This window comes from Copadichromis virginalis, linkage group LG7 (genome assembly GCF_057382275.1).
Source record: "Copadichromis virginalis isolate Kocher_CV1m ecotype Utaka linkage group LG7, C_Virginalis_male_GT1.1, whole genome shotgun sequence".
Classification (NCBI taxonomy): Eukaryota; Metazoa; Chordata; class Actinopteri; order Cichliformes; family Cichlidae; genus Copadichromis; species Copadichromis virginalis.
In genome coordinates this window covers 66,579,757-66,606,923 of record NC_140624.1, presented here as the reverse complement: position 1 = coordinate 66,606,923, position 27,167 = coordinate 66,579,757, and the positions used below count along the sequence as shown (strand labels likewise).

General features: G+C 40.4%; 1 protein-coding gene and 1 long non-coding RNA gene across 4 annotated transcripts in view; one reads left to right on the top strand and one right to left on the bottom strand.

Moving 5' to 3' along the window:
* LOC146706651 (uncharacterized) overlaps window positions 1–4,937 on the top strand; it is a 66,732-nt gene extending 61,795 nt beyond the window's left edge. For both annotated transcript variants that reach the window (XR_014921591.1, XR_014921592.1), the window contains exon 3: window positions 4,549–4,937. This is a non-coding gene — a long non-coding RNA (uncharacterized LOC146706651). The remainder of the gene's footprint in view (window positions 1–4,548) is intronic.
* LOC146706650 (RNA-binding protein Raly-like) overlaps window positions 1–24,537 on the bottom strand; it is an 85,051-nt gene extending 60,514 nt beyond the window's left edge. For both annotated transcript variants that reach the window (XM_085464848.1, XM_085464849.1), the window contains exons 1-2: window positions 24,404–24,537; window positions 15,408–15,480 (exon numbers count right to left, since the gene is read on the bottom strand). In XM_085464848.1, coding sequence (XP_085320974.1) covers window positions 15,408–15,480; window positions 24,404–24,440 — 110 coding nt within the window. In that variant the 5' untranslated portion in view covers window positions 24,441–24,537. The remainder of the gene's footprint in view (window positions 1–15,407; window positions 15,481–24,403) is intronic.
* Window positions 24,538–27,167: the final 2,630 nt, after the last annotated feature.

Genomic DNA, 27,167 nt, shown 5'->3' with positions numbered 1-27,167 from the left:
CCATCACTAACCTACACAGAATATATCCCCATAGACATACAAATAACATAATTTAAGTTTGATGAGTTTAACTGCAAAGCAGATAATGCTACTAGAAATTGAAATAAAGTAGAAAAACTTACTTTTTGGCATACAAATTACTTTTTTTCGTGTTAAATTGTCTGTGTTTGACAAAATGTGCTGATTTTTCACATGTGATAGCAGAACTGAATTGGGCATGCACAGGATGAGTCGCATCATTTGAAACTTAGCTCTGATTGGAGAAATTGGAAGTGTTACAACTGACCCACGTTACAACTATCCCCGGTCTCCCCTATTTAAAACTGTAGAACTGAGCTCATCAACAGTCTGTGGTTCAGTCCACAGCTATTTGGAGAATAACACACATTTGCTAATTTTCTGCTTCCCTCTGTATACCACAGTGCATTTTAAATCAGTGAAGACGTGACTCAAGTACACATTTCCAGCTTTAAGTCAGAGTATTTACTCGCTCAGTGAAAAATACTCTCGAGGAGGTAGGTGTCTTCTTGTGAAGATCTACAATCAAAAGGCTCCTTTATGAATGGAAATAGACTCTTTTTAACAATGTGCAAACCACTGGTTAGGTCAGATTAGCTCTTAAAAACATCTAAACGCCAGAGGTGGGACCAAGTCATTGTTTTGCAAGTCTCAAGTAAGTCTCAAGTCTTTATCCTCAAGTCTCAAGTCAAGTCTCAAGTAATGTCAGGCAAGTCAGAGTCGAGTCTCAAGTCACTGGTGTAAAAGTCCGAGTCAAGTCACAAGTCTGAAACTTTGAATTTCAAGTCCTTTCGAGTCTTTAAAAAAAAAACAACGAAAAAATAATGTTGCAGTTATATGCTAAATGTAAATATTAGACCATGTAATTTTTAAATCTGTGTTTTTCTCAACACATGACAAAATAGTGAACTTAGAAAATATACACAAATTGTGAAATTGCACCTCTATAAAATGCAGCTCAATTAAACCTAGCTCCAAGAATAATTTTCACCGACAGTTCTGAGATAAGCTGCATGTTATTCTTGGATGCGGTTGTAGGACCAGCTTTAAAATCGCATGACAAAAATATCATACACATTAAAAAAAACTGTATCACCAACGTAGCCTGGACAACATTTGCTAGTTAGATGAAGTCAGCTATCTCATCTTAGCATATTTATATGCATATTTATAATTATACGCTTCTTGGAGTGAGTGCATACACTCATGAAGTTTAGTAACTTCAGGTCACTGCAACAAGCCCAGGTACAGTTTACCGACGGATGGGTGCAGGACCTTGAAATGCACCGTGTAGAACGAAAGACCATCGTACGTATCATAAGTTTACCAGTCTCACAAATCGTCGTCATAAATACACATTCCTTAACCGTTTATTAATAGGACCTTTGAGCTCAACGGTAATTAATTAGTAGTGGAAATAATTTCTGGTACCCATCACAGAAATGTAGCAGTGACAACAATATTGTATGCTGTAATGGTACTGGGCAATTAGTGATACAAAAAAACCTGTTTTATCCTGTGAATAAAAGTATATGTTTTTGTCAATGTGCCATAATAACAGAGGCGAAACGCAATATTGTGTCAGGACAATTTACTATTTATGCACAATAAACAAAGGAGCATAGCGCGACAATTTCTGTTCAGCACCAGACTTGCTTGTAACCTATATCACCAATTATGTTAAGAAAAATGACGTATTAACTACTAAAAAACACTGACCTTCGTGTAAATGCTTGGAGCAGACTAACCTGTGAGCTGGAGGGTTCTGGGACGTTATATTTGATCTTTGAATGGCTGCAATCCAGGCCATCCGTCGCGTCTTTGTTACTTCGGAAACATGGCTCGAACAATTTCTCTTCAACGACGTAATCCGATAACAACCGATCTCTTTACCCGTCGGCTTCCCGTGGCTGTCATGCGACCGGCTATTGCAGTTAATCATACAACGGCTTCTTGACATTTTTGTGTTTCTTTTTATCGCTGTTTAACTGATTTTAATTGAAAGCCTGCCTGCGCTAGTACCGCTTGCCACGAGTTCCCAGAATCCTTTGCGGTTCTACCCGTGAATGACGTCACATTTTCAATCTCTATATAATATGCATGTTAGATTTTATATTTGGGGTAAAATATCAAGTCTTTTCAAGTAAACCGGTTCAAGTCCAATTCAAGTCCCAAGTCATTGGTGTAAAAGTCCAAGTCAAGTCACAAGTCTTAGAACATTTTTTCAAGTCAAGTCTAAAGTCATAAAATTAATGACTCGAGTCTGACTCGAGTCCAAGTCATGTGACTCGAGTCCACACCTCTGCTAAACGCACCTGCAGAGTCCAGGAAAAAAGATCTTTGGGCAGATGGAACCAAGGTGAGTGATGGGAAGAGAAAAGCATGGAGACGGTGAGAAACGTAGCATTTACCCTGTCATTTCGTAGCTCAAATGGCTCACACTCCATCACTCTTTACATCTTATTGCCTGAAAACTGACAAATGTGACTTTGATCTTGAGCACAACTTGACTGAAAACAGATGAGTTGATCAACATGTGTAAGATTGCCTTCCTCTCCCTGAGCCTGGTTCTACTGGAGGTTTCTTACTGTTAAAAGGAAGTTTTTATTTCCCACTGTCGCCAAAGCACTTACTCATATAGGATCATCCGATTGTTGGGGTCTTCTCTGTTTTCTCTGTATTATTGTAGGGTCTTTACCTTAAATTTGGTACTTGGAGGCAATAATATTTAAATCCTAAACCGTTAATGCGATACTTTTGTTAAACTCTTTGCAACACTGTGCACAAACCTATGGCTCTAACTGTGACTGTAATTCTAAACTCACCCCCCACCCCAAATACTACTATGTACTACTAATACATAGTATTAGTAGTACATAAACTACTACAAGCAGCATTCAGAAATGTGTGGTAATAATCCCAAAGACAAGTTTCAGGCAGAATATATCCATGGCTCAAACTTCTAAAGCTATTTATTCTGAAGCTATATATGCAGAGCACGCATACAGATGAGAGGAAGGAAGGCTGTAGTTCAAGGAGAAAGACAAAGCACAATCGGAGGCGAGAACAGGACAATGTACGGCCTGTGCTTAAACCCAAAAGGTGTAAAAATCCCGGGAAGTATTCAAAGTGGGAATTCAGACTAATTATGAAATATGAATTGCACATCCTGCATTGTGGTTTCTGCACTTTGCTAGATAAATGCTTTAATACAAAAGCACCAAAAACATATTTTAAAGTGAAAAATAATTTGTTTCACTGCATAATAATGGACGATGTGGGGATAAATCCTTTTCTCACATTCAGTGAACATACAGAAAAAGATGACAGACGTAAACAGTTTTAAATCTTTTCTCACTGTGAGCTCCAAACAGGACCTGCCGGCCAACCTGCGTCCACAGTCTTATCTTAATTATATTTAAACTGCGTGTTTTGTTTGCATGTAAACACACTCGGCCATTTCAGAGTCGATGAGGTGAAACCGGCAGCCGGCAGCACAGCTCCATCAAAGGCGACATTTAAATTTAAACAAGGAGGCTGTTTAGTTTCCTCTCTTTATCTTCCCTCCGAGTGTGTGTGTGTGTGTGTGTGTGTGAGTGCGTGAGTGTGTGTGTTAAATGGTTTTTGTTTTCTTGGGAGTTTTTTGTGCCGCCTCTTTATCGAGCTGTTATTTTTCTCCTCAAAAGAAACGCTGATTCATCTCTTTACGCTAAACGCTCATCTCAGCAGGGCGATCGAGGGACAAGAAGACATAATTACAGAGTTCTGCTCGGTGCCCTCGCTCTGTGTCTCTCCCATCATCGCTATCTCTCTCTCCATCTCACCCTCGTCCTCTGTCTCTCCTTTGATTTCTTTTTTTTTGCCCTCGCGTAGTTGATGTGAAGTTAATCAGGAGGTAGGAAAACACACTTTGCAGTCTGAAGGTCTGCCTCCAACAAAAGCGCAGATCAATGTGAGGACTGTACAACCCCAGAGCTGCCGGGAACCTGAGAGGCCTCCCCATCGGTTAATTAAATGCTGATTCACATGGATTCAGGAGGCACCGACCTGCAGGCAGCCCTGCACGTGGAAGGAGGAGGCTTCACTGAAGTCAAAAGTTCTAAGATTTTTGCAGCTGATAGAAAAAAAGGAAACAAAATAACGTCTCAATTAGAAAATGAGACAGACAGCTATGGAGCTGCAGGTGAAACGGTGGCTGGAACCCACTGAGCGTTTCCCGTCAGGGACACAGTTGTTAAATGTTTCCCTTATTGGACGTTTACAATATCATCAAAAATACAAAATATTGCTTTTAATGCCGTAATTTCACTTGATAGTTAAACACATTTTAAAGTGGACCTACTAAGTAGATCATTACCAGCTCCATGTCTTTATTCTTGGACTGCAGTAGAGCAGCTTTGCATCATTCACAGTTCTACACATTCGTATGTCTCATCCACGTTATGCCATGAACCATTTTAATGTGAGGAGCAGCAGAAAATCTGTAGCTTCTTGTGAAAGTGTTTTTATTTAACTTTATTTAACTCCCAGGTATGGCACGAAAACATCGAGGGAATGTGTCCTGTCATCAATCCTAAATCGACCAACAGCCTGCCTGCAGAAGAAGAACGCTGGAATTCGATGTTTTATGTGTAATTTAATGGACACTGGTAGCAATGCACATGCTCAAGTCTACCTTGTGGACTCACACACACCACTCATTTACATGTACATTACATCCACTCATTTCATACAATAAAACTGTGCATTCATTTAAATATTGTGCATATTGTAATTGGGTTGTATTTATACATGTGTGTGTATAGTATATATCTGTGTATGTATCCATATTGATTGTACTTTGGTCATTGTTTGAGTCATATACATTTCAATAACAATAAATTGAATCTAATCTAATCTAAAATTTCTTTCTCTCTAAGGAAAAACTAGAGAATTAAAGTGACACTTTATTTAACTACAGAGATACAGTCCTGTGAAAGACGAAGTACGCCCTGAGATTCAGTCGCTTGTAGAACCTCCTTTAGCAGCAATAACTTGAAGTAATGATTTTCTACATGACTTTATCGCCCTCTCACATCACATCACATTTTGGCTCACTCTTTACAGAGCTGCACTGAGGTTTGCAGGATTCATTAACAGCTCTCTGAAGGTCCCACCACAGCATTTCGGTCAGTTTGAGGTATGGATTCGTTGGCTTTGCATTATTGTCCAGTTGGTTTGGTCTGAGCTTTAGCTGTCAGACATGTGTCCTCAGATCTGACTCTGATATACAGAGGAGTTAATGGTCAACTCAGTGACCCCCAGGTGCCCAAATCATCAGCCCTCCATCATTGTGCTGACAGTTGGTTTGAGTTGTTTGTGCTGATATGCTATTTTTTGTTGTTGTTGTTGTATTTTTCTCTCTAATGTCCTGCTGTTTATTCTGGACAAATATCTCCACTTCTGGTCTCATCTGTACAAAGGACATTGTTGTGGTGGGTTTTTCAGATACAGCTTGCAAACCTAAGTCATGCAGCCTTTCTGGAGAGAAACAAGCAACACTCGTTCAGTCTTTTACGAATTTCACTGTCAAGAACATTTAAACTGCCGTCCGAGGCCTGTAGAGGCTGAGATGGAGCTCTTGGGTTTTTTGCAGTTTTTCTGCTTGGATGAAGATTGTGGCACACCTGAATGCTCCAGACCACCAAACTGCCAGAACCTCTGTTTTTCTAAAGGTGCTCACTCTTACTGGTCATCAGTTAATCAAGTGCATTTGAGTAGCAGCACCTGACTACTACTTGACATTTTAATTCTTATGTAAGTAATGAGGGTGTACTTAATTTTTCACACGACTATATATCTGTGTCAGGGCAAGGGGCTGAACATGAGCCTAAAATGTTTGTCTAATATTTTTCACCCCAATTTGCGACATTATATTACAAAATACAAATTACAAATATTCTTGATTTCCTGTGACCCTCCTCCCGTCAGCAGACAGGTTAAAAAGAAAATCATGGAAACAGCGCTGTGCCAAACTGGCACATCACACAAGTGTGGGTCTGTCATTGTGTGCTTGGATCCTGAGCAGAGGACTGGACGGCAGCCCCAGAGACTAAAGCGATGAGCCCGGATCAGTTTGGAAACACCATCTGTCTGTACATCAGTAATCACATTCCTCCAGCATTAGAAAGCACAACCATAACATCGATGATGCCTTTGGAAAGTGACGCCTTTTTTTGGAGACCTAAAATTTTTCAGGAGACTTGATTTTAGAAGAAGAGCACAATTAGTTTTAGGCTGTTGATTAGCCATTAGGATTTAGCGAAAGTGCTAAACAGGCCGAAGTGCAGGACATCGACAGAACACAAAGAGAACACATAAATGTTTAAATTGAGAAAAGTTACCATTTTAGGAAGAATGTTAGCTCATTTTGACTAAATAAAATAAATAAATGGGTTTGTGAGAGTTGCAAATCATTGTGTTCTATTTTTATTTACATCTTACACCCTGTCCCCACTTTTTAAGAGGTGGAGTTATGAAGAACAGCACTGAGAACACACTCAGCATTAAGGATAATTAACACATTCTTTACCTCATAAGACTTTGTTGTTACACTTTCTCTTACCGTACACTACTAAATCTCCATTTGCACTATTTGCCTATTTGCACTACTCTGCCTGGTTTACACTCAATGTCACTTACCCATTATATTGTATATTGTATAGCTTTCTTGTTATATGTAAAATTGTATTTATTTAAATTTTTACTTTTTAATTATTTTACTTGCATTTTTAATCACTTTTATATTTAAATATATTTAAATGTTCATTTGCTATTTATCTAGGGATTGAGAGTAACGCAATTTCTATTCTCTGTATGTCCTGTACATGTGGCAGAATCGACAAATAAAGTTGACTTTGACTTTGACTTTGACACATATCGTTTGACACAAGAGTCGCACGAAAAAGCTAACAACCATGATCCATCCATTCTCTTCCACTTATCCAATCTTAAAAACCGTAAAACCCTCAAGCAGTCAGCAACAAATTCAGTCTGAATTGTTTTTTTTCTCTTCCAACACCAAAGTGAATGTTATTGACTGGCCTGCACAAAGCCTGACTTGAATCCCATTGAAAATGTGAGGGGTGAACTGAAGCCAGACGACCATCAAATCTGGAGAAGCTCAAGAAATTTTCCAAAGAAGAATCCGCTGGGATCGCTCAGGAGACGCATGAGAGACTCGCTGAAAACTACAACAAATGACTGCAGGCTGTTATCCATTCAATTCAGCTTTATTAATTGAGTGCCAAAATTACAACAACAGTTGCCTCCAGGTGCTTTATATTTTAAGGTAAAGGCCCTAAAATAATAGACAGAAAACACCATAAGAGTCCCGCATGAGGAAACACCTGGCGACAATAGGATGGAAAAACTCCAATTTAACAGGAAGAACCGAGCTCAGGGAGGAGTGGCCAACTTCCGTGACTGGTGGCTTTTTTTTTATCCCACAGAAAGGATACAAAAAGGTTAAGTACTGACATCAGAGGATATAACAGTTTTACCCTGGTGGTTCTTGTTTTTTGTGAAAAGTAAAATAATCCAAGCTTTCAAAATAAAACTAGGATGTTTGGAAAAATGATTCTGTTCTCCAGAAGACATCAGGTTTCTGATATTCCACTTAGTAGTTTTGTGCTTACTGGAAAAAAGTCACAATAGTTAGAAGTGACCAAAAAAATTCAGGGTCCTCAGAAGTACAAAAGTATGTGTGTCTGCATGAGTCCCAAACACAGAGGATGCAGTCATCGATCATATCTGAGAGATTCAGTAAAGCTTCTGTGAGAGGCGGCGTAATCGCACAACAGTCCCTCTGTGTGTGTGTGTGTGTGTGTGTGTGTGTGAGACTGTCATGTCATGTAAGCCAGCAGCTGCTGGACTTTGTCACACGGCTCATCCACCATGATGACAAACACCCTCGCCTCACACTGACATGCACTCAAAATAAACAAAGATTTGGAGCGAGACTAAAAAACTAGAGCAATTACAGTTCATTTGGGTTTTCCACAGCTGTGGAAGTTTCCACAGCTACTTTTAGAACTATTAACACAGAATTAACACATCAAAAAATGTGGCAGTCCAATAGAAACGGACTTAGTACAAAGCAGCAAGAAGAAGGTGAATGAAAAACCCAAATGGCATCACTTCTCCACCTGTTTTCTAATCATATCAGCTTTTATTTGAGTTACATTCAAGCAGAAACCTCCTTATGGGAACAATGATGTCAATGCAGTTCCTCTAATGTCCACTAGAGGCTCCAGCAGTAAGTCAGACTTCAATGTTACAGCACAAATAACCATGTTCACAGCCTTCTACAAAAAACAAAATTGATTTTTATAGATAATGTTGCAGTTTTACACATTTATCTCTTGCATTTAAACTGCGTGAGGTAAATAAAAGTTGCAGTAGGTGGGCTCACTTACGATCACACTGAATTAGGGACTCACTTTCCTAACCCAGCTAATCAGCTCCGGTGCTAGAATTAGCTGATGACTCTCTAGCTGAGCTTACCTTAAGCCCACCAGTCCCACATCATTCCTCACCCTGTCATCCTCTCAGCTCCCAACAATCAGCCATGCTTTCCACCCCTATCACCAGCCAGTCCTCTCAATACTTTCCAGTCATTTACCCACATCGGCCAACTTGCACTGTCCACAAGCCTTGATCCCTACAGAAGCACCATAAACCGTGCTGTGCGATGCTTCTTCCACTTCTTTGCAGTAATAACAGGTGACACGTGGTATTTTTGGTATTATTTTTGCCAGCATCTCCCTTATGACAACACAAACAGCGTGTTAGGCTATCATAACAATGTTAACAACAACCACTTGGCAAAATCAGGATGTCCTATAGGTTACAGTGAGCTTTCTGATGCAGATCAAACAGTAACTGGATTTGAATCAATCCTGTATTACTGATATAAGAGTAAACTGTGCACTACACTGTGTGGAGGCATCTGAGCAGTTAATCGTGCCCTTTGATTAACGATCATCAAACAATTAAAAAACACAATGCCACCTGCGGTCGTGCTCAGCTCTCAGCATCCCAGAGAGAGCCATGTTTTTTCCTCTGCACTGTTTAACATCACCGGTGCAGTGAAGTATTGATAATGTATAAGTCACGCCACACAGCCCCACTTCCTTCACCTCAGACTGGAGCTCAGAGCCTTCCCCCAGAGTCTCGGTCTCTGAAGCTTAGAGATGCATACGCTGCTTTTAAAAAGTCTTTCTTGCTAACATGAAAGGACGTCTGCAGCGAGGAAAGAGATTTAAAATGCAGGATGGAGCAACCAGAACCTCTCAGAGGGCTTCAAACTGTGAGACAGACCTTTAGAGGATGAGGGACAGAGCTGAGAATCAGAGCGTAAATAATTATTCAGACGATCACACATTTATCAGTGATTATACACCTAAGCATCGCAGTTAGGAAGTTTATTTTTCTAATGTTCTTTATGTTATCTTGCAAGAAAACTGTCATAATAGTTGAATTTTTCAAAAAGAAAACCCAAAAGTAACAAAATTATAAATTTTGAAACTAGGATAATGATAGATTGAGCTACAGAGAAAGCAACGTGTGGCATCATTCAGTTTGCCAAAAACCTCAGACACAAGTTTACCTCGTATCCAGGGCAACAGAGCTGGAAGCTAAAACAAGAAAAAACATGCTAAAGTGTTTTTAATTAACCTGAAAATACTTTCACTATGGGCAACATTTAAAACAGTTTAAGTATGATGATTAATCTACGTGTACCTTTTGATTACTGTTAAATCAAAGTAGCTTTAGAGAAAACTCAAATATTCTTAGTCACCCTGTCATCATATTGTAATGAAATTTCTTTTCTCGGGATGCTTCCTGCACTGGGGTCGGTGCTCTGATGCACTCCAAAATTGGCTGCTGCGAGATGACGCTCCCATTTCAGAGATGTGCAAAGCGACAGTGTAATTTGGAGGGTTAACAGCCTGGAAAACATTGTTTGCCTTCCATTGAGACATTTGTGTTTTGCACTTTGCTTGGATTTTTACTTTCAGCTTGAATGCTGCATTTTTATTTCATTTGACTCAACTTTGTACTTTGAAACGTGCAGTACCTGCAGTACTTTTGTCATGCAAAACTTGAGTGTAAAGAATTTGAAGTCCACTTTGCGGGTTTTTCTTGACTGATCTCTCCTATCTGTGCTAACAGTGTGATTACAATAGAGGTTTGGAAAAAAATATTGCCTGGTCTGATTAGTCTCAGTTACTTATCCAACACTGAGATGGTAGGCTCAGACTTTTTATGTAAACAACACGACACCATGGATCTGTCCTGCTTTGTATCAGTGGTCCAGGTGCTGCTGGCTGTGTATACCTATATGTGTATATCTATATACCTATGCAAATGGGAATACTGTTTTTAGGCACTGCAAGCTAATGAGACAGTTGTGCACATGGTTCCCATTAAGACTCCTTGTAAAACCCCTCCAAGACCCCCTGAAATTACACCACGTTTTTGATTACAGAAGAATTCTCAGGAAGTTTGGGGCTTCCGCAGCAGCTGTGACAGACTCGCCAAACTACTATTTTCCTCTGATGAGTAAACATTACTGAACTTGGGTCGACACGCTGCCGGTTTTTGCATCATCACGTGAACTTTCTTGGCTTGCTACCTGTGAATACTTCTGTCAGTGATAAATGTTGTAGCTACAATGAGCTGCTGTGTGTTTGTACCTCAGGCGAGAGCTCTGCTGCTCAAAGCAGGTTTGGTGTCGTTAGTTTTGATTAGGACACGGAGAAGGAGGCCGAACCCATCTGGAAGACAAGCTGGGGTGTTCAGACGGAAAAATGTCGCAGAAAACACACACTGATGAATAAAAGTCTGTGTACCTGCTCTCCATGTGGCCAAAAGGCTGAAACTTTTTTAAAAAACAATTAGCACATTTGAAAGACAAATCAAATGTAATTTGGCGGGAGATTTCTCGAGGTCAAATTATATAAAAAAAGACAAAGTGGGAACAAGCTTTGTCCATTTTTCTGTGTTTGTGGACGTATTGTTAATTCTAGCATCCACAAACATTCTCTGGATGTTTGGGCTGAGCTCTGACTCTCCACCTTAGTTTCTCATGATGGTAGAAGTTTAAGAAGTAAAGCTTATTTTAGCCTGCCGCCTTTTGCAGGCTGTGGTAAGTGAATTATGTGAAATCCTGAGCAACGAGGGTTCACGCACAGTGAACTGTTCCCACTGGCTCCCTCCACAGATCCTCACAGCCTCTCTGGGGGTTGGCTGTGCGGCTGCCTGGCTGTAAATCCCAACTCTGGCCGTCGCTGAGTCGTGTTCGTCCCGGCTTTAATCCGTCCAGCGGCGTGCGGCGGTGGGATTTGGAGGACAGTTTGGCTTTAGCTTCCATGTAAACAGAGAATGAGGTTAAAGCTGGGGACAGCTGGACCGTCATTCACTTTCAGCCTCAAACAAAATGCCAACTGCAGCACTAACAACCACAGAAAACCAGCATTGATAGAGCTGCTGTTCTGGTGGTACTACTATAAAAACACAAGTTTAACATGTAATGTTAGCAAAATTACTCCAAAGAATTTAAACGACATAAAGGATCTCGAACACTCAAAGATTCAAATGCACGTCCCTGTATCGCAGAGGAATGCTGTCTCTGTGAACCGCTCATGGATGTCTTCTAATGTAAATGGATTTACTGAAGCAACACTAGTTGTACTTGTTTTTTGGATAATTTGGATTATGGTATAATTCCCTGTAATTAAATGGAATTATAATTTAATTACGTTTAAATTACAATTATATTTACCTACAAATACATAAAGGTTGGTTCACTAGAATAAGGGGGTAGGGAGTCAAGTTTTTACAGGAAACAAAGAAATATTTATACTCTAAATACATTTATGTAGTGTGTAACTTCAGATATTTTACAGGAAAGCAGACAGAAATTATTCTGTACATAATTTTAACTGCAGTGTAAATAAATTAAAGTCTGTAATTTCATGGTAATTTTGCAGAAAAACAATGTTTCTCCATCTCACCTCATAGGTCTGCTGTAGCTTTTGGTCAGGGGCCATATCATGCACAAGACTAATGTTTATTTATTTATTTTAACTTTAAACAAATTTCATTAACTAAATTATCAATAAACTGTTTCAAATCTCTGCTAAATAATTACTAAAAAGTGAGGGAAATTGAATAATAGAACATCATGTACATAAACATAATGATGATAGAGATGTAAAAGTGCAAGATTGAACACTCAGTAATACGGGCCTCGCTCCTCCTATTGTTTGTTTTTCCACAAAATTCCTATTAAATTGTGCTCTACCTAAAGGTACGCATTGCTTTACTTAGTGTAGTGTTTATCTATAGCCATACTATGAAGTAATAGCCTTAAATAACATTAAGCATTAAATACATTTAATTTGATAATAATTCTTTCTTTGATTCCTGTAAAAATCAGACTTGTTAGCCCCTTATTCTAGTGTACCTACCTTTAAGTATTTGTAGGTAAATGTAATTACATTGTAATTCAAAATAAAATACCTTTATAATTATAAATGAAATGCAGGGGAGTCGCATGTCGTATTGTAAAGTTTTAACAGATTATGTGTCAAAGCTATTTTGATAGAATGATACAAGGCTGAAAAACGGGGCCTCAGCAAAGGCTCATCAACACAACACAAAACACTATTACTGGCCTTCTTCCTTCCCTGGATTACACTTCTAAAAACAGGGAGGGAAGTTTGGTCTGAATTTCCGGAATTACAAAACATAAGTTTGCACTTGTATGGAGACACTGGGAACAGCACATTTTCTTAGATACAGATTTTCATCCAAATAGACTTTTCAGGTGTCATATTTAAATAGTCAGGTAGGTTGTGTGTATAAGCATCACCTTGATTTGTTATGCTGTCTACTCATCAAACGTGTCTGTTAGATATTAATGTTTCTATTTGTAATAAAGGTTCAGTATCCATCAGATTACTGCAGTGAAGGAAATTAAGCAAGTAAGCAAAATGTATCTACATATACGTCTCTGTTAGTTTTCATTCTAGAACAAAGAACCATTGAAAGGTTTTAGTCGGATGACCTCAATGACCTGCATGATATTTATTAATGCAGGAGTTCACTAATGTCAGCAGACGTGACTATGCAGAGCTCTCAAAGTAATCACCACTTTGGACCATTTATAAGTGACTTACTGAGACTAGTTTACAGTGAATTACAATTGGACACAGGGGAATGGGAGGCAGAGCCTTCAGTTTTCAGGCCCCTCTTCTGTGGAACCAGCTTCCAGTTTGGATTCGGGAGACAGACACTATCTCTACTTTCGAGATTAGGCTTAAAACTTTCCTTTTTGCTAAAGCATATAGTTAGGGCTGGACCAGGTGACCCTGAATCCTCCCTTAGTTATGCTGCAATAGACGTAGGCTGCCGGGGGATTCCCATGATGCATTGAGTTTTTCCTTTCCAGTCACCTTTCTCACTCACTATGTGTTAACAGACCTCTCTGCATTGAATCATATCTGTTATTAACCTCTGTCTCTCTTCCACAGCATGTCTTTTATCCTGTCTTCCCTCTCTCACCCCAACCGGTCGCAGCAGATGGCCCCGCCCCTCCCTGAGCCTGGTTCTGTTGGAGGTTTCTTCCTGTTAAAAGGAAGTTTTTCCTTCCTACTGTCACCAAAGTGCTGCTCATAGGGGGTCATATGATTGCTGGGTTTTTCTCTGTATCTATGAAGTGCCTTGAGGCGACTTTTGTTGTGATTTGGCGCTATATAAATAAAATTGAATTGAATTGACACCATTCAACTGAGGCACAAAACATGGACAAAGTAGTATGACAAAGACTATTAACATGGTTATCAAAGCTAAGAGCCTGGTCCAATGTAATAAGTACATTTCTGACTTTTGATTGAACCAATGATGGCCAAGATTGTTGATCACAGTGGCAACAAAGCTGTCAAGAGCACAAACAAGAACTTATAATGATAATGATAACTGATAATTATTTTTGCAACATTCTGTGAAGAAATAAAACGTATAACTGGATATCATGTCATATGTAAGATATGTGACACCTTTAAAAATGCCCAAAACAGAACCTTGAGACACACGACAGGACAAGATAACAGAGGAGAACCCAAAGTTTTCAGCAATGATCAATGTAAGGATTTGGATGATGCTGTTAAATCAAAAATGTTCATCTTTCCTCGTCAAAATTTCATTAGAAATTCTAAGAAGAGCAGCTTCTAAAGAGTGATGATGATAAAATCAAGAACTGCATATATTTTTGTTGTTGTTTTTAATGCAGTGGCGTCTGATTCACATTTGGTTACTAAACAGCTGTGAATGAAGCAATAAAACACTTTTAAGTCAGTTACATGTGTCTGCATGTAAACTGTCTGATTTCTTTCATGGCAAACTTCACGTCTTTATTGTCACACTCATCAACTCTGCCACCTGATGTTATCATTGTAAACCTGTGATGGACGCTAATGATGCTTTAATTAATTAACTCAGAAGGATGAGAAAGAAGGAGATTTGGTCGTTAACTTACTGTTAGGGAGCAGTATTTTTGACATTAATACTAATTTCTCGATGGAAAAATATGAGACAGCTTCTGAACACAAGCTTTGTTTTCTGGAAAGTCTAAGGAGGACATCTAGATGATGTTTAAGATTGATAAATAATCATCTCAACTATCAAGCTCAAGCTATCAAGAAAGGCTGCTGGCTTGTTTGTTTGGATATTCTTTATCTTTAGTTCTTTTTTTAACATTTCCACATTACTTCTTTTGAGTTCTTTAAGATTTATTGGTATTTATAATAATAAACGTATTAAATTATGCACACTTTTCAGTAACCGGTGCAAGATAATGTACAAACGTGCAAACTTTCTACTCCAAAGCAATCAAAGTGTCTTCCTAAAACCGCCTTTTCTCTACCTTGATGATGTACCACTTCCACCTGCACTGAGATTATGAGATGCTACTGCTTCTCTTCATCTTATCATGTCTCTAAGGCAGATCTCTAAATTATCAAGAATGCATAGTGACAACTGCAAAGCCCATTTCCAAGCAACCCCTAAACTTCATGCTGGAAGTTTCCTCCAAGATTTCCCTCCAAATGTGTTTAAATGTCAACATAGAACCAGCATAAAACAATTTCCAGCTGAGGATAGTGAATAGAATTCCTCTTTAGGACACTCTTTAGTCAAACTTTCATTATTTTTAAGCTTATTTCATAGTGTTGTGAGGGTGCAAGTCATGATCTTTTTCATTATTTTTAAATTGAAGTTTCTATAAATGTAACCACAGAAGCAATATCTGTAACTCAGGTGGAGTGGTAGATATGCAGACACACCTGTCAATGGCGCTGCTTCCTCTCTTGGCTGTCGTGGTCCGACCGGCTCTCAGTTCACCGTTCATCCTGGCGTCTGGAAAACAAACCGTCAAATTAAGTTAGACACTGAGGCCTGGTGTCTCAGCACCTGAGGCAAGGAAGACGGTAATGGAGTTAGACATAAAACACTGCCTGAACCCACAGCTGACACACACACACACACACACACACACACCTGTATTACTGACAGTACACTATCCATCACGTTACGTGGCATTACACTGACATACTTTCCTAGAGACTCACTCTTACTTTGGCAAGTCTACAAACACTAACTAAAGCCATAAGCCACACACAGCTCTCACACAGCACTTGCACGACTCCCAAAAGTAAATTAATAAAGAAAAACTGTACCACAAACAAAGTGCACAGCTACACACCCTCCCTGTACACAAACACACACACACAGCCCCAGCGGGCTCAGCCGGCGGCCCTAACGAGTGGCCAGAGCAACTAATTGGCTTCCATCTGTCAGACTGGAGTTAATTTTCTCTCACATTCATGCTGCTTTCCTCCTATCAACAACAAGCATGTCTGTCAGCCAAAGAGAGCACAAAAATGGGGTATGCCCTAACAAAAGGGAAGCAGAAAATTTGATTTCAGAAACCCCTGTAAACTCTTGTGCCGGGCTGTTACGTCATGCTGCCGTGATAAATCTCTGAGGTTGTGTCTGGAAGTTACAGCAAAGAGAACGGGCTCCAGAAAAATGAGAGAATTACTCTCCTGAGCAAGTTTCATAAACTGAAAGTAGACATAAATCTGCAAAGGGGAAAAAATTGAAACCTTATCCTGGGGCAAAGTCCTCCAATTTGTTAAATGTTTTTCATGGATTTGTTTATTCATACATACAGGACACGCACAGTTTTTATGTCGCTCTGACCACAGAAGTTGATACTGAGGCTCTGTCTTCATCCATTTAGATGGGAGCTCCCCAAACAACTGCCCAGACTTATTACCAAGTATGACTTTGAGTTAAAAAGTTGCAATCTCTGGGGTCACTGAAAGTTTCACTTCCATTTCACTTCTTAACATCCAAAAAGCTATCTGTAACCATGCAGGTATGCTTTGGTTTACAGCTACCTCATGAGAGAAAGTTTCTCAAACAAGACTCACTGGCTGAAAAGATGCTAAAATATACCCGACTAGCATCTATTTTATCTAGTCGGGTATATTTTATTTTATTTATCTCAAAGTTGGAGATGCAGCATTGTCATCATCTAGACCAGGGGTGGGGAACTCCAGGCCTCGAGTGCCGGTGCCCTGCAGGTTTTAGATCTCACCCTGGGTCAAAACACCTGAATCAAATGATTAGTTCATTACCAGGCCTCTGGAGAGCATCAAGACAAGTTGAGGAGGTAATCTAGCCACTGAAATCAGCTGTGCTGAGAACAATTTAAACTCCAATCCTCGTCCGCTGAAACCCATTTCACATCTGAATGCTAAGCTAACTCAGAAACCACAAGTTTATAATGCATCAGAACAAGCAAGCTAATGTACGACAAGTTCACCATAACGAAATTTACATGTATGCACCAAAATGGTTCAAACTCTATATATTATATGCATTGTGTGGCCATATATATTTATGTAACATAGTAACTCAGTTATTGAGCTTATGCTCTTTACATAAATGCCTTTTTTTTCTGCAAACGTGCTACAGTCAGCTGGCTTTTTGTTCATGTGCTGTGAGGTGGGAAATTTTAGAGTGATTTACAGCTTAGGAGTAGAGATGTGGACTTTTATTTATTTATTGCATGACAGGACACTAACGAGAAGCTAAATTGCAGAGACAGCTGCAAAGCACACAAAGCTAGTTGTGAAGAACCCAGAGTGGTGTATGCAGTCTCCAGCCCAGGAGCCAGAGCCTGATTTTCAGTAGGTAACAAAGCAGTGATGAGCAGCCTTATTTCTACAGTAGAATCAGTGTGGTGATCACAGTGGAGTGCTCTCTGGATTAATATTAGAATGAGTAGTATAATAAATGACGTTTTATCTAAGGCTGTACATGACCCTAACCCTATGTTTGTGAGAAAGGCACAACTGGCATTTTGAAACAAATGTGAAGTTTTTGATGTGTCACTTGGAATAAATTTTTTTTTTCATTCCCCCCAAGTTCAGATTTGGTCTCGGCATTTATGATGAGGTGGTGACCATCTGGCAATCACTGATCAGGAGAGAAAAATGTGTGTTCCCCAGCCAGTTGGCAGCTAACATGAAATTAAGTGCTAAAGCCACATTTACTGTATATACTTATTTAGGCTTAGACAATGTTCAGTGGCCCCCTGAAAACCAGCAGTCTAGGGGAAAACGTATATTCTAAGACTGGTTGGTGATTGGTTGCAAGAGGTTGCTGGCAGTCGATAGCGTGATATCGGTTGCAAAGAAGTAAAGTTTGCTAAACTGAACGCCTCCTTGCACTTGCATTGGTCGCTAGCAGATAGTCATGGTGTCCTATAGTTTGCATGGAAGACAGACATTCTTTGAAAGCCACTGCAGGCATCAGTCTGTCAAATCCTACTCAGAATGTAAATATTCTGCTAGACTACATACTCTACATACTCTGGCTCATGTAGTTTGGCATTAAAATCTAGGAGAAGCTATCACTGTGTTGTGAAATCAGACTGTTTTACATGAACAAAGACAGTAACATGGAGGCAGCTTGGCTCATGCTAACTGCTAACTGAAGCTTATCTTTCCATGATTAGTTGCTGTTGTCATGACAATTAACTAAAGACACCTAAGTGTGAATCTAGTCTAAGTTGTTAGATGCAAGATATTAATTGTTGAGATTTTTCAAACTAAACTTAAGAGGTGGTCAGCTTGACCAACATTAGCATACATGGAGCTACGCCATTGTTTCTACGCCATTGTCAAGCTTATATCTGTTGCTGTATTTTTGTAAAGTATCTTCCTTCCAAAGTATTCCTCTGGGTTTCTTTCTGTCCTCTTTCCTTCAGATTTGAACCATTCAGGCACCATTTGGGTTTTGTAATTGAAAGCTGAGAGCAGACTGTCTCTCACGACCTCCATCAGCGCTCCATATTCGGCTCCGAGGACCCCCCGCATGTCAAACCATGTTTGGTGGGACAGCAGGTGGCCCGTCGCCTCCCTTCATCCCTCTCTCCCTGCTCGTATCGCTGACAGTCTGCGGCAGGGTTGTTTATTGCTGGCACGCCGGATGCAGCTTGTAGGACATTAGTCTTTTAGTGCGAGGTTTATGAGTGCCGTCACTCACCATCTGTTAACTGCCGGGGTGCCTTTAATCGTTCCCGCCACCAGAGATCGATAAGCCTGCCAGGTCGCCACAGTGCCTGCAGCGCGCTGAACGGGTGACTGAGTGATTACAGCTGTTTCATTGCTTATATTGCATTGCATTGTTTGGCTGGCACATAAGCTTTATAGGGTGGAGACAGAGAAGAAGAGGAGAAATGCGAGACGAGGGATAGAAGAGAGCGATGACAAGATAATTTCACACCCTCCTGGTTATTGGTTTTAAGGGACGAGCTTTTCAGAGTTTGGCAGGAAATCCAGAGCAGAGCAGAGGGCGGGTGCTGGCGTTTGGATGAGGCCAATAAGGCTACTTCTCTCTGTCTATCTGTCTAAGTTTTTAAAGAGCTGTCAGAGAGCGTCCGTTCGCTCTGCAGTGATGATGATGGTCTGTCCGCCTCCATCAGATTCATGAAAAACACAACATTTATCAAAATAGCAACAGCAAAAAAGGCTGTGAAAAATGTATACTAGGCTAAGTAACGCCGACATTTTCTGTGGAATGTGGATGGCTGCTTCAGCAGTTAAATCAGTTTATGACCCTTTATCGGCAGAATACCTGTATCTGCATTTTGCACTGATGAATCAACTGGCCACTTGTATTGCAATCAACATTAATCAGAAGCTTGTGTGTTGCTTTTAAAACAGTCTGAGGCAAAACACAACTTAATACTTTTTATAAAATGCTTCAAACTTAGTAATAAAAGGTTTTAATATAATTCTAAGAGAAAATGAGGATTACAGACATGATTTTTGGTGAGGAAAAGCGCATAAAATTACTTTTTAAAGTTGGAATGAGATTCACATCGTTGAACTCTTGGGATCAATAGCCACTTTTAATATTATTATTATTTTACTCATTTTCACTCGCTTTGTGTTTATACATCTCTCTGCATTTAATCATTATTTATTCTTAATCTCTGGTTCTCTTCCACAGCATGATTGCTGCAGCTGGTTGGGGGCAAGGGAAGCCAGATGTTTCTTCCTGTTAAAAGGCAGTTCTTCCCTTCCACTGTTGCCAAAGTGTTTGCTCATAGGGGGTCATCTGATTGTTGGGGTTTTCTCTACTTTCTTTCTTGTGTAATTTTAGGATCCTTAGCTTACGATGTAAATGTAACAAATTTCCCACATGTAGGACTAATAAACGTTAACTTATCTTAACCTCCCAAGACCCGAACTCTTCCACAGCATGCATTTTTAATTTCTCTTTGATATTTGGCCTGATTGGAACCCGATGAATGTAAAAACAAAGAATTAGCAGATTTTTTTTTACCTAATTTTTGTTTTTAAGAAAAATGAGAGCCACATATGAGGATATTCATTTAAAATTTCGATAGAACAGTAGCAGTATAACGTCTTCATAAGTGGATATCAGGCCCTTGTGGAGCAAAATTGAATATTTTGGTCTAAATAACCCAAAATGTGATGTCCACATATGTGGACGCCAGGTCCTAGGACAGGGGTGGGCAATCTCAGTTCACGAGGGCCGGTGTCCTGCAGGCTTTAGATCTCACCTTGGGTCAACACACCTGAATCACATGATTAGTTCGTTACCAGGCCTCTGGAGAACTTCAGGACATGTTGAGGAGCTAATTTAGCCATTTAAATCAGCTGTGTTGGTTCGAGGACACATCTAAAACCTGCAGGGACACTGACCCTCGTGGACTGAGATTGCCCACCCCTGTCCTAGGAGGATAAAGCACCTTGAGGCAACTGTTGTTGTGATTTGGTTTTATATGAATAAAATTGGAACTGTTTCTGCCTTAAAACTTTACTCATCAGGTCGAATCAAGTCTTTAAAGGGGCCTATTGCTTCTGGTTATTTCCTGTCATATATCTCATGTTCCAGCGCTGTTCTCTTTGTCTTTCGATTGCTGCCTTTAGTGGTTGCCAGAGCCAATTCATCTGTCTCTGTCTCATCCTATCCCTAGCATCCTCCTCTGCCTCACCACCCTCTACATGTCCTCCTTCACTACATTTATAAATCTTCTCATCCATTGTCCAACACTTCTGCTGCCCCTCCTCTCCAACTTTCTCTCGAAACCGCTCAACCTCAGCTGTCCCTCTGATGTACTCATTTTTAATCTTGTCCATCCTGATCATCCCAGTGAAGATCTTAACATCTCCAGCTTGAAAACTGTCTTTGTCCAAGCCATATATCCTAGTAGATCTCACTACCATCTTGTAAAACTACAAGTTGGCTGTTCATATTAAATATGCCCAATGAGGTCAGTGTATGTAGAGTGATCTCTTTGAGTCAAAAACTCGGGCTGCAGACTGGTATTTTATTTAATTGACTCTTGGATGTCACAAAAAGGGGAAGTACCTAATATGGTCATCTCAGGAGCAGAGCTTTGGCTCCGAGCAGAGAGACCCCACCCTCCAAATGTCCAAGCCTTTAATCTGCAAGGGTCAGCCAATCAAAAGATTAAAGAGAGGATGGTACCCCAGGATGCAATGTCTCTGGGATACTTTTTTCTTCACACGACTTTAAATCACACCAAGAGCATTTCTAAAGTGCCGTGTTTAGTCTGCACGGGGTCTTTTATTTTGTGACTTGATGAAGCTTCTGTTCATATTTTTAGTGACTGGAAGTGAAGAGCCACTTCTTGCTGCACCAAGGCCCAGCATAAAGACAAGTGTGAATCCAGTGAAGCAACTCGTGTTTTAGGACAAAAAACGGAGCTGGTTTTTGGTTTTAGTTGACCTCATCTGTGGATGCACCCACTGCAAACATTTATAACTCAGGGTAACTCCTTGAAATATATCAAACTTTAGATAGTTTCATATTTTCAGTGTATTTAGTTTTTCACATCTTTCAAGCCACTGGAAGAAGATGAACTGATTTCGAATAGAAATAAATCAATTTATGTAACTGTTATCCGTCATAAAGATGTCAGTTTATGAGAGATTAGGAAAATATGGTGGGAATGGCTGACACATACCAAGCTGACTTTGATGTTTAGTGTAATCTGTGTGATCATATACAGTGTTGAATTGCTGACTATTCTGCAGTATATTGCTATCGTACTGCCACATGAATTACCTTAAAGTGACAATATGCGTACATTACTGTCTACATACATTAGAAAAACATCCTCATTCTATACGTGACAGACAAACGCAGCCATCAGCGCCCATCTGTCAGCTCCTTAATGTCTCCAGGAAGAAATAAAACAGGAGCTTCTCATCCACAGCGTCAGTCTGGATGATCGGTGTGCCGATTACAGATCCATTCAGTTTCCTGTTGCAGCGATCTCCTTATCTCCTCTGCATCCTGCTTTCATTAGTTTGTGACTTTATGTCTCTGATGTTCATCCTGCTGCACTAAAAATTCAGTGTCACAGCTCAGGCTTTCAGAAGATGGTTGACGTCTTAAAATCATTTATCAAAACTGAAAAAGTCACATTGTCGTCGTGTTCTCCACCCTGTGTTAAACTTAAACTTCATGTGTCCTGACTTCTGCTTTATTTTGGAATTTTTATATTTTATTTAATGCCTTCAGCATCTGTTTAAAAGTGTTACTGAGTCCCAAATATTTTAGAGATGCCTCTTCAGCCATGTTCACACCACTTTTACAAACTGTGACACTGATCTGTCAGTGTGGATGGTGAGGATGTTACATGTTTTTCAAGGATGCATAAGCACAACCATGAGCTTAACTCTCATTAATTAGTTTTGAGTCCCAAGAGGAGACAACATGATTGGATCTGTTATGATTAGATGAGTGTTTAACAAAGAAAAGGACCTCAGAGTCACTGTCCCTGTGCTGCTGTAGTTAGAGCTTTGTTCTTATTGCTGGAAAGAAGTCAGAAAAACAAAGACTCAAAGGGGACCCACAAGGACCAGACAGAGGTGCAGCTCAGGGGCGTGATTTCCAGGGGGATTAGGGGGTTTATGACCCCCCCAATAATCAAACCCAACCAATATAATAATGGATTGCATTTTATATAAGCACTTTTCAGGGCCCTCAAAGCGCTGTACAATTCCACTATTCATTCACTCTCACATTCACACACTGGTGGAGGCAGCTACAGTTGTAGCCACAGCTGCCCTGACAGAAGCGAGGCTGCCATATCGCGCCATCGGCCTCTCTGGCCATCACCAGTAGGCAGCAGGTGAAGTGTCTTGCCCAAGGACACAACGGCCGAGACTGTCCAAGCTGGGGCTCGAACCGGCAACCTTCCGGTTACAAGACGAACTGCCAACTCTTTGAGCCACGAACCCCCTCCCCAATAAAATTATGAATTATCTTGCATAAATAATGTTGATTTTCTTTTGATCGTTTCAGGTATTACATGCATGGTTAATGCTGAGAAGGAGAACATTTTAACCCAAACAGTGACCATTTCCTGAATCTAAGCAAGTAGTTTTCAGGTCTTAAACCTAGCCAAAGTCCGATTATAGAAAAGAAAGTTTGATTTAAACCCTCTTAATATAAATTAACCTGTTATCGCTGGGTGGGTGTGTCAAAACAGAAACACCAAAGGACGCCTTACCTGTGAGTCAGAGACACCGGAGACATCTGACAGAACAACAGCATCTGAGGTCCTGAGATCAGAACATGTTGGTCATTTTCATGTCTTTTTGTGTCTCTTCTAAGGTGAATGTTGATAGTATTTGATATATTTTAGACTCACACAAACACTTTGAGTACCATCAGGAGGTATTTGAGTTTGTTTTCTTTGACATGTGGACAAGAAGAGGCTCAGACAAGCTGAGATTCATCACTGCTGTGCCGCCTTTAGTCATACCAATCCTTAAAGATTATGATGCTTACATAAAAAAATGTTATTTTTAACATGTTCACGTTATTTTAAAAGTAACCTAGTTTCTGTCTGTGCCGTGTCAAAAACGTTCTGCACCAACAAAGCATGTTCGGAAGCTGAAATCAGCAGCAGAACATATCCACCATACTTCTTGAATAAGTTCACATGGGCACAAAAAACACATCCTGGCTTAAAAAAGCTGTAAATGACTGATTCCTGCTTTTGAGAAACAGCACTGTGTTTCTGAATGCTGTCTAACACCTGCACAGACACCCATTCAGACAAGTGATGTGACAGCATCTCACTTTAGAGCGATGAAGAGGCACAATTTAGTCTTTCAGTGAAGAATGAGATCAAACACACGTATTTCATGTCCATCAACACACTCACACGCTGAGACCACTGTTCCTCATGTGAATGGACTGGTTTTTACATGTCACTTTTCTACTCGAGCAGTCAAAGCACTTTTACACAACATGTCACATTCACTGCTTCACACACACATTCATTCAAGCATTTTTTCTATGTCTAAGTGCTTTATTTCTATCTATCTTTCACACTCCAATGAACACATCAGAAGCAACTCAGGTTTCAGTATCTTACCCACGGATACTTTAACATGCAGACCGAAGCAGACAGGAATCAAACCTTCAACCTTCTGATCAGTAGATGATCTGCTAAACCTCCTGAGCCACAGCTAAAGCTCTTTCAGCCCACTCCTCACATCAGTGTAAAGGGCAAAGCATCTAGTTTCATCCCAGCTCTTGCTCCATGAGTTGTTTCCATCCCATGAACACTTGGTCACACCTGAGATGCACACCTGCACATCACTGCACTCCCGGTGAACCCTAACCACATCGTTCTTCACTCTCTCAAAAACACACTCATGTAACTCTGTGTCTGCGTGTGTCTGTTACTCACATCGGTCTTGGTGGCAGCCGCTTGTCAAATGGGTCATAGCAAGAGGAGAAGGAGAGGAGGAGAGAAATAAAACCAGAGTGTGAATCCTCCTCCTCCGAGAGAGAGGCTGACTGCTGAGTATGGCAGTGGGCTGTACCACCTAACAGCAGAGGGATGGAGGAGGCAGGACCAAATTATTTGTCTGCGGGAAAGTGGGGAGGAAGAGTGAGTGTGCATGCAAAAGAGAAAAATGTGAAATCACCGCTTCAAGTGTTGTAGAGAAGGACACACAGAATCAGTGGAATGAAATATTATTCAAAGGCACATTTCACTTAACTTGTACTTTAAAGTTTAAGATGTATTTCCATTTGTTGTGTACCTTTAGCTGTAACAGCAGGCAGGTGAGCCTCAGTGTTTGGCTGATGGAGGTGTCACACCACCTAGTGGATGAAAGCAAGGTTGTTGAAGGCTAGCAGAAATTGAAGTGCATGCTTTTCTGCCTGTTAAAGCAAAACCCACTGTTCTGCAACACTACTGCATTCTGGGAGGAGGTGATCGCAAACCAAAAGGGAGAATTGTTATTTGAGTTTTGTAATTATTCCCCCACATATATAGAGAATTAATTTTCTAGACAGAACAAATATGATTATCCTGAGCCAGAGTGCAGCTGGAGAGCTGTATTAATTACAGTTTGATAGTAAACTGAAAGATTCAATTAAATTTATTTATACAGCACCAAATCACAACATAAGTCACCTCAAGGTGAGAAAAACCCAACAATCAAATGACCCCCTATGAGCAGCACTTTGGTGACAGTGGGAAGGAAAAACTCCCTTTTAACAGGAAGAAACCTCCAGCAGAACCAGGCTCAGGGAGGGGCGGGGCCATCTGCTGCGACCGGTTGGGGTGGGAGAAGGAAAACAGGATAAAGACATGCTGTGGAAGAGAGACAGAGGTTAATAACAAGTATGATTCAATGCAGAGAGGTCTATTAACACATAGTGGGTGAAAAGAAATACTCAATGCATTATGGGAATCCCCCAGCAGCCTACGTCTATTGCAGCATAACGAAGGGAGGATTCAGGGACTAATAAATGTAACATCACCCATTTTTCAACATCAGCGTTTTGGCTGACATCATGTTTTGTGTTTTGGAAACCAGAAGTCACTATTTTAACCTCCAGATGATATCCACATAAAAAGATGTTCCAGAGGTTCCAGGGGCTCCAATTAGCTGAGGTGACGCCTTGCAGTTAGCAGCTGGGTCACCATCCACATGTCAATCAAAGAGGCCACACCCCTAATAATGCAAACTAAGCTGTTTTTTGTAGCCAGGTTAAAGATGGTTAATGGGAGTCGAGGGGAACAACCCACTGCTGGAGCTTCAAGTGGAAATTAGGGGAACTGCAGTTTTTGCTTCTTCCAATGTTCTTCTGAATTAATGTTTCAAGCCATAATCCATCTCAGAGTTCAATGTCTTTAAATTCCTAACAGGATGATATTTATCTAAGAAAAGAATAAATAGGAGATTTAACTCTAATGTGTTGATGAAATCAAAGCCTGCTTCTGTTTCAGCAGCCCTGCTGGCCCAACCCAGCAGTCGCCATCTAACTCATCTTTAATTACAAAATACATTAAATGGTTTCATTTTAATTAAAGCTGTCCTTTCCAATTAAGATATGATGATGAGGAGAGCAGGGCTGTCTCCTGGGCTGCTTTATTTATCTTGGAGTCAGCCTCATGTCAGCAGCTGGCTAACGGCCTCCCCACATGCATTTCAATGAGCAATTACCCATCAGACCACAAGAGGTGTGGGATAACACACAAGAAAGGCTAATTTTATGGACTAATTTGAAAAATCAAATGTGCTTGTCTGTAGAGAAGCTGCAGATTTTTAAAAAATCTGTTGGATTGACGCTCAGCTGGAGCAGTTTTATTCATTTTGTAGCTGTGATTCTTGGCCGGAATGGGATGAAGCCCCACTATAGGTTAGAGATGAGTTGCTGTCCCAAGTGGAGGAGTTCAAGTAGCTCAAGGTCGAAGGTTGGCGGAGTAAAAACTCATTCTACCTTCCTACACTCAGCTTTAGACAGAAACTCTGGGCAGTGAATGAAGGAACGAGACATTTTCAGAAACAAGCAGCGGAGCTCGCTCTGAAGGGTGGCCAGGCTCGGGGTGAGGAGCTCAGTCAATGAGGACCTCTGAGTGGAGGTGCTCCTACACTGAAAGGATTCAGTTCAGCTGCTTCTTCATCTGACTAGAATGTCTTCCAGGTGAGGTGTTTCAGGTATGTTTAAATGAAAGTAAATCAGGGGCAGAACCAGGCAGATGATGTCTCTCAGCTGGCTTTGGAAAACCTCAGTGTTCTGCCAGAAGAGCCGGAGGAGGCAGCCAGGAAAGCCAGAGCTGGGCATTTCTTAGAAACTGCTGCTCCATTGGATAAGCAGCAGAAAATGGATGCATGAATAGATGTGTAAAATTTTCCATCCATCCATCCATCCATCCATCCTGGGCGCACCAGTCTCAATGGATGGATGGATGGATGGATGGGCAAGCCAAAAGACATAATCTTTCCAGCATTTCTGGAACTGCCTCATGGTCTTCCTTCCAGTAGGAAATACCTGGAACACTTCAATTTAAGTTTTTGTTTTCATTTCATTTAAAGTTTCATTTAATATTTTGCTGTCTAATAACGGCATTTATTGCAGTTAATAGCATGAACAGAACAACATCAACACAGGAGTTAAACCCTCAGCACTGCTGCAATGACAATTCAAGTAACTGC